Source organism: Gymnoscopelus microlampas (genome assembly GCF_963454915.1).
Source record: "Gymnoscopelus microlampas genome assembly, chromosome: 18".
NCBI lineage: Eukaryota > Metazoa > Chordata > Actinopteri > Myctophiformes > Myctophidae > Gymnoscopelus > Gymnoscopelus microlampas.
This window is the reverse complement of record NC_139955.1, coordinates 49,334,299-49,342,797: the sequence shown is the minus strand read 5'-3', so window position 1 is coordinate 49,342,797 and position 8,499 is coordinate 49,334,299. Positions and strand designations below refer to the sequence as shown.

The 8,499-nt window shown below is 43.5% G+C and overlaps 1 protein-coding gene across 4 annotated transcripts; it reads left to right on the top strand.

The window, feature by feature from the left end:
• The first annotated feature begins 283 nt into the window (after window positions 1-283).
• Window positions 284-7,115, top strand: LOC311034250 (mitochondrial nicotinamide adenine dinucleotide transporter SLC25A51-like). Of its 4 annotated transcripts, XR_014599582.1 has the most exons (3): window positions 284-457; window positions 4,568-6,565; window positions 6,789-7,115. XR_014599582.1 is itself a non-coding variant. In XM_084042081.1 (2 exons), exon 2 carries the CDS (start codon window positions 4,603-4,605, stop codon window positions 5,509-5,511), a length of 909 nt encoding a protein of 302 aa, XP_083898207.1. In that variant the 5' UTR covers window positions 284-452; window positions 4,566-4,602; the 3' UTR covers window positions 5,512-6,604. The 4 variants fall into 4 exon arrangements, 3 of the variants coding, with proteins under 3 accessions (XP_083898207.1, XP_083898206.1, XP_083898208.1); XM_084042081.1 differs by lacking the exon at window positions 6,789-7,115 and having other exon boundaries at window positions 284-452; window positions 4,566-6,604; XM_084042080.1 differs by lacking the exon at window positions 6,789-7,115 and having other exon boundaries at window positions 4,568-6,604.
• The last annotated feature ends 1,384 nt before the right edge of the window (window positions 7,116-8,499 follow it).

Sequence of the window (8,499 nt, the reverse complement as noted above, 5' to 3'; positions counted from 1 at the left end):
ATAACATAACATACCAAACCATTATTATAACATAACATATAACATAACATACCAAACCATTATTATAACAAAAGAAACCAAACGATTATACCAAACTAAACACGTTTTAAAACAAGAGGGAATCATTTTGGAGATGCACGACACCACCGGTTCCGGTCACTGGTTCCGGCCACCTGGTGACGTAGTGATGAGGCAAAGTAATTTCCGCTCTGGACCGGATCAGGAACCCTGACACAGTATGGGATCCTCCAGGCTGGTTTGAACCTGAACCTGCGTCGCGTCCTAAACATCAAGGAAGCGCCGCCGCCGTCAGACGTCGCGACCTCCAGTCCTCTGATGTCACTCTGTGTCAAACATTAAGTTATTCATCATTATTAATCAATGTGTTAATTAATGAATGAATACTGTGGAGACCTGGAGACAACACACACACACTGAAGCTACAGCAGCAGGTACAGTCACTAACATACACACACATACATGACACATAGCAGCTGTGTTAGCATGTTAGCATTCACACCAACACACACACATACATACATACATGACAGCTGTCACCCGTTGGGACTCTGATGCTAACATGCTAACATAGCTGTAGGTCTGCTGAGTCTAAGTCTATGGGGTTAGCATGTAGCTGCCTGCTAACATGTATGTATAGCTCAGCTGCTGCTACGCACTACAGCTGTCAGAATGCTAGCATGTTAGCATGATGTAGCTGCTGGTCTGTTAGTGTAGCTGTCAGTTAGAATACTAGCATGTTAGCATGCTAACATGCTAGCATGTAGCTGCTCGTCTATTACTGTAGCTGTTGGTTAGAATGCTAGCATGTTAGCATGCTAACATGTAGCTGCTGGTCTGTTAGTATAGCTGTCAGTTAGAATGTTAGAATGCTAGCATGTTAGCATGTAGCTGCTTGGTCTGTCAGTGTAATTGTGGGTTAGAATGCTAGCATGCTAGCTCAGAGCCTGCTAGCTTACAGCTGCACCTCCTCATCAGTGTTAAAGTGTAAATGTTCAGTGTTTGTTGGTCAGAGCAGAGGAGGTGAGGTGAAGTAAAGTGAGCTAACAGGCTAACGTTAGCCTCACAGACGAATGTCATTTATTTTAAACTGTTCACCATTGAGCATGAAAAACACCAGCTAGCTGCTAGCCTGCTAGCTGCTGCTACCAATAGCTTCTGGTCAGTTATTGATGATATTGTTATGAATATGTTGTGTTGTTAATGTGTTATTATCATGACATGGTGAGTAGTAGACAGGCAGAAAGAGCTTTCTATTGGTGTAAATATTGTATCGTTTCTGTCCTTGTTTAATCCTTTATTGATTGATTGATTGACTGACTGAATGCTTTTTTAGCTCTGAGATTCCTTATGAATGAAAAGTGCAAAACAAATCAAACACATTATTATTAATCATTATTCTTAGCATGTTGAACCCAGGTCAGAGACAGCAGGTGTGTGTTTGAAGCTTCACATCATGAATAATGCAGATCTATAACATTATGGAGGGAGATTAAAAAGCTGTTTGTTCATGGATCAGATAATCAATCACTGAGAGGAGTATCTATAATGATGATAGTTGAGAGTGTAAAGGGTCACTAGAGGTCATGCAGGAGGGCTAGTTTAGTTTATGCATGTGGGAGGTCAAGGCTCAGGAGGTGCAGAGGGTCACTTCTGGGTTCGATCCCTGCATTCTTCCTGGGTTTAGTGTCAAAGTGTCCTTGAGCAAGACACTGAACCTCTAACTGCTCCTTCTGCTGTGTGTGTGTGTGTGTGTGTGTGTGTGTGTGTGTGTGTGTGTGTGTGTGTGTGTGTGTGTGTGTGTGTGTGTGTGTGTGTGTGTGTGTCTGAATGCTTGTATAGCAGGTTGCAGAAAAAGCACATTAAAGTACAGTTCAATACAAGGTCTGCTAAGAGGATTTTAAACTCAAGAAAGCCTATGGCTTGTTTCCAACTTTCCATTTGGGTCCATTGTGTGTGTGTGTGTGTGTGTGTGTGTGTGTGTGTGTGTGTGTGTGTGTGTGTGTGTGTGTGTGTGTGTGTGTGTGTGTGTGTGTGTGTGTGTGTGTGTGTGTGTGTGTGTGTGAGAGAGAGAGAAAGGGTGAACATAATGCACATTGTAAAGCACTTTGGATAAAGGTGCATCATTTACATTTTATTTACTATTTTATAGCTTTAAGCATGGAGGAGGTCATCATCACTGTTTATGTTTACTTGTCTTATTGTCTCTACAAGACATAACATTATTATTATTAATCTAAACTCTTATCATTGTATCTTCAAGACATAACTATTATTAGTATTATTAGTAGTAGTATTATTATTAGTAAGCATAGCTCTACAGTGTGGGTGTGTCACATTCATGCTGCTCTATATGTCTCTATATCTCAACACACTTTGTTGAGAGACAACGAGTTGATTTGCCACTAATGACTCATTTATATATGATATAATAATGAAGTTTGTGCCTGAAACACAAGAGCTGAAGAGCAGAAGCTCCTTTGATCTCCTGAGTTATATAATAAGCATTATCAGTGATCTGTTAGTACTGTCTGTCTGTTGGCTCAGGCTGGGTCACAGTTCAAAGTGTCAACGTTGTGACCTTTAGTGTAAAGTATGGCTCTTACTGTACATACAGTACTTACACTGTTTGACAGCATTAACCCATTAATATGTGTCATTTTAGATGTCCTTGGCTATTCACAAATAGCAGATATACAAGCTCATAGCGTGGCACTCTATGAGCTTGTAGATCTGCTATTTTTGAATAGCCAAGGACATCTACAATGAGACAAATGCTGTATATGTGCTATTTTAGAGACATTGTGAAAATGTTGTGCACATCAATGAATATACAGTATATATGTTTTTAAAAGCCAACATTTGTAAGTCAAATCTTTGCTTCTGGGGGGTCCCTGGAACTAAATATTTAGTGAAGGGGGTCCTTGACATGAAAAAGGTTGAGAACCATTGATATTATAGCAACATAAGCTTTTTTTTTTTAAACAGTTAGTATTTAGAAGATGTTTGTAGAAGACATTCCCAGAAGCAAAGATTTGAGGTAAAAATGTTCACTTCAAAAAATACATATATATTCAAAGATTTTGCACACATTTTCATGATTTTTTCATGAAAAGAATGCAGATCTACAAGCTCATAGTGCCGTGCTATGAGCTGGTATATATGCTATTTTTGAATAGCCAAAGAAATGTAAAATGACAGATGCGTTCCCGGTCTTAAAGGGTTAATATGTCATCTTACATTCTTGCACTGTTTGACAGCATTAATATGTCATCTAATCCTGTTGTTCACCAGCTCTGGTGTGTTGAAATGTGTGTGTTAATATTACATGGTGAAATGTGTGTGTTAATATTACATGGTGAAATGTGTGTGTTAATATTACATGGTGAAATGTGTGTGTTAATATTACATGGTGAAATGTGTGTGTTAATATTACATGGTGAAATGTGTGTGTTAATATTACATGGTGAAATGTGTGTGTTAATATTACATGGTGAAATGTGTGTGTTAATATTACATGGTGAAATGTGTGTTAATTACATTACATTACAGTCATTAATCAGACGCTTTTATCCAAAGAGACTTACAATAAGGTCATTCAACATAGATAGGGAATGAAACTAATCACCAGAAGTCTGAAGTGCATTTTCTGCAAAAACAAGCAACTAAGAGTATACCTAGTGCTAAGGTAAAAGTGCAATATATCAGCTACCTACTGTCTTAAACAGATGAGACAAAATAGCTACATCAAATGAGCACGAGCTAAAACAAATAAGTGTATCGACTAAACAAGATCCAATAAAACAATACAACAATAAAACAAGCGTTTGTACAACTAGTTAACAACAAGTAGGCCAGGAAGGGTATATATATATTTTTTAATATTACATGGTGAAATGTGTGTGTTAATACATGTGTTGCTGAAATGTGTGTGTTAATATATGTGTGTTGTTTTTTGACCTGAGGCAGATTCTATAGTTTTCTGAAAAGCTTCAAATATGTATTCAAAAATGACAAAAAATGTATGTTGTGATATACTGTACACAACAGCAACAACAAAAACCCCAGAAGGGCTTCCTGGAATTAACAGTATAGTTACGTATAGGCCCAGGGGTTCCTTAATATCTGTCACCGGGTCTGGCCGGCCGGTGTTTTCGGCATGGTTTCAGGTTTGTGTGTGTGTGTGTGTGTGTGTGTGTGTGTGTGTGTGTGTGTGTGTGTGTGTGTGTGTGTGTGTGTGTGTGTGTGTGTGTGTGTGTGTGTGTGTGTGTGTGTGTGTGTGTGTGTACTGCCAGTAGGCCACAAATGCACCTTCGCTGATTGTTTTCCACAAATGTTTTAAACTATTAAAGTCAACAAGACTCAGATTTTACCCAGATTTGGAGTCATATGTCATGGATATGTCATAGATGAGTGATGTCATAGATGAGTGATGTCATAGATGAGTGAAGCTCCCATTGGACAGTGATATTTGATTCTATAAAAAGCCAAACCTCTGACCTCTTGACCTCCACAGAGCACTAACATGTGACCTTTGCCCTCCACAGAGCCTCCTGATGCTGTGAGGGAGCAGAGAGCGTCTCCATGGCCGTGAGGAGCACCATGGAACCAGAACCGGGCCCCCAGCAGCAGGGCGGGGGCGGGGCCCTGGGCCCCTGGCTGGGCCCCCAGGCTCGGCACTACGCGTGCGGCTCCATCGCGGCCTTCACCAACATCGTGGTGACCTTCCCCATCCAGAAGGTTCTGTTCCGCCAGCAGCTGCACGGCGTGACGGCCCGGGAGGCGGTCCTCCAGCTGCGGCGGGACGGCGCGCGGACGCTGTACCGCGGCCTGCTGCCCCCGCTGCTCCAGAAGAGCACCACGGTGGCCATCATGTTCGGCCTGTACGAGGACTTCTCCCGCGTGCTGCTGGAGGCGGCGGCCGGCAGCGGCGCGGCCGTGCCGGAGCTGGCCACGCGCAGCTTCGCCGCGGCGGCGGCCGGCACGGCCGAGGCGGCGCTGACGCCGTTCGAGCGCGTGCAGACCCTCCTGCAGGACCACCGGCACCACGCCCGCTTCAACAACACGGCCCACACCTTCAGGACCCTGCTGGCGGAGCACGGCCCCGCCGAGCTGTACCGCGGCCTGGTGCCCGTGCTGCTGCGCAACGGGCCCAGCAACGTGCTGTTCTTCGGCCTGCGGGGGCCCCTCAAGGAGCGGCTGCCCCGGGCCCAGGGCCAGGCGGGACACCTGGCGGCGGACTTTGTGTGCGGGGGGGTCCTGGGGGCCTTCCTGGGCATCATGTTCTACCCGCTCAACGTGGCCAAGTCCAGGGCCCAGGCCCAGGTGGGCGGGGCCTTCCGGCCCTGCGGGGAGGTGCTGGGCACCGTGTGGAGGGAGCGGGGGGGCAGCGTGGCCCTGCTGTTCCGGGGGGCCCACCTCAACTGGCACCGCTCGCTGCTCAGCTGGGGCATCATTAACGCTACCTACGAGCTGCTGCTCAAAGTCATGTGACCTGCTGCTCAAGGTCACGTGACCTGCCTGTGAGCTACATATCGTTAGCCTCGTTAGCAGAATCTTCCTAAGTCATCTTTTTTGGCCACATTGTGAACAGTGGCGTGCACAGACATTTTGAGGGGCAGGTGCTCAAGTAAATTATACTTTTTTTTTGTTGACTTGGTCTGCTCTTTTTTCCCTCTACACTTATACCTCTTTGCCAAAAATAGCCGATCTACAAGCCTGTAGATCTGCTATTTTTGGCTAAAGTTCTCCTCAGAAAAAGGGATGCTAGGTTTCGAGTGGTTATGGTAAAAAGAAAAATCATTTCACATAAAGAATTGGCGGACCCCCTGTAGTAACTCTGAGGACCCCCCTAGGGGTCCCGGACCCCCTGTTGAAGACCCCTGCTGTAAACTGGGGAAGAAAGAAAAAAATGTTTTTTTCTCAAAAGGGCACTTCTGGTCAAGAGGGCAAAGGGCAGGTGCTCTAGCACCACCTAGAGTCTATCTGTGCACGTCCCTGATTGTGAAGTCTGTCTAAGGGTTCAGATACATAGCACTGAGCGCCCTGGCGTGAGTTCATCCTAACTGTACTCTCCTCTCACTGCTGATTCATCCTGCCTTATATGTCCTATATGTCCTCAGCCTATCAGAACGCTTGTTACATTCCAAAATCTTGTCATTTTAAGTTAAAATGACTAGTATAGGACAGATATGATATATGTTAGAATGTAACGAGCGTTGTGATAGGCTGAGGACAAGGCAATAATACAGTGATAGGAGAGTACAGTTAGACACATAAATAAAGTCAGAGAAATGTGACCTTGAGGCAAAATGAGTTATTTATCTCATGTTGTCTAAGTGGAGACACATGACTTACATTTAGGCAGATGGTGTTTTTTCCCTAACAATAAGCTATGAGGCTAACGATATGACACATTATTATGACCTACATATGAGCTCATATGAGAGGCTTTATAAACGGCCAGTTTGTGATGATATGAGTGAGTCCTATGAATGATGACATACAGTACTACTGTACTACAGTACATACAGTATAGTACTGTACAGTATAGCAACGGTTCTCAAACTTTAACATTTCAAGGTCCCCCCTTAACTCTGACAGTGTACAAATGGAAGCAAATGGACCCGTTAGGGTCCATTTGCTTCCATTTGTATACTGTCAGAGTTACAGCCTTGTAAGGGTCCATTTAGAACCCCCAAAAGGAACCCGGAGAGTCCCTGGAATCCACTTTGAGAACCACTGCAGTATAGTACTGTACAGCACTACAGTATTGTACAGTATAGTACAGTACTAGTGTCAGTGCTACAACAGAGTTGAGCTGAAGTTGCACTAAAACGACGGAGGAACAAACTTCCTCTGGACATGAAACCTGCCATGAACACACAACACAACGCTGTTGTTACACACTGTACACACACACACACACAACGCTGTTGTTACACACACACACACACACAACACTGTTGTTACGCACTGTACACACACACACACGGAACAACGCTGTTGTTACGCACAACACACACACACACACACACAGTACCACACAGGACAACGCTGTTGTCACACACACACACACACACACACACACACACACACACACACACACACACACACACACACACACACACACACACACACACACACACAGACCACATAGAACTCGTGCCAGGGGTCCAGATAAATCCCACTTAATGTTTTCTATGATAGAAGAAGAGTTGGGGGAGAACATGGATCAAGGCTCTGGAGCAGCAGAAGAAGAAGAAGATAGTTTTGTATCTGTTTGTGCCGTCAGTGCTTTGGATGGATGGATGATGATGATGATGATGATGATGATGATGGATGGATGATGGATTTGATTTGACAAATGAACAGCGTCCATTTCTGTGTGACCAAGAAGAGCCCCTCCCTTCTCTATGAAGCCCCTCCCTTCTCTATGAAACTATTCTCTCATTGGAACAAACGGCTCATGTGTGTTAGTTATGATGTCATCATGTCACTCTGCTTGTCATCAGTGTATTCATGAATTATGCTGTTGCAGTGGTTCTCTAAATGTTTTACATTTCAAGACCTTCCTCTTGACAGTGTGCACATGGAACCAAATGGACCCTTATGGGTCCATTTGGTTCCATGTGCACACTGTCAGAGTTACAGACCTTTTTAAGGCTCCATTTACAACTCGCCACACTTTAAGAACCACTGTGCTATTGTTCTCCATCTGCACTTAACCCAGTCTCTCTCCCTGGAGGCCTACTGTATTGTACTGTACATACTGTACATACATACATACATATATTATATACTGTACATGTAAGCAGATCTCATCTGGCTGATGGTGTGAACATCTCTGCTATTAAGCTTCTATACATGGTGGGTGTAAACAAACATGGTTGCTATGGTATCCGTACTTCAGTCTAAACATGGTTGCTATGGCATCCGTACATCAGTGTAAACATGGTTGCTATATAAGCTTCTATACATGGTGGGTGTAAACAAACATGGTTGCTATGGCATCCGTACATCAGTGTAAACATGGTTGCTATATAAGCTTCTATACATGGTGGGTGTAAACAAACATGGTTGCTATGGCATCCGTACATCAGTGTAAACATGGTTGCTATATAAGCTTCTATACATGGTGGGTGTAAACAAACATAGTTGCTATGGTATCCGTACATCGGTTCACTTGGACAAACTAGCAGAAACTCTTCAAAGGACGATTTTAAACGTTTTTTTTTTTTTGTCTTTTTCACTCATGGATGCCAATCTAATCAAATCAAATATTCATAACTGTTTAGTTTGTCACCTGGTTGCTGGTTTGTATGTGTTGAGTTTTGACAAAGTGCCCATTATTGTATTTGTAAGTAAAATGCATTTAATGACCCACAACCTGCTCCCATCCTTTCTTTTAGAAACAGATGAACTGAAAACGCACAAAGAAACTAATTAAAAGGTATTAATATAATATAATATTCCATACTT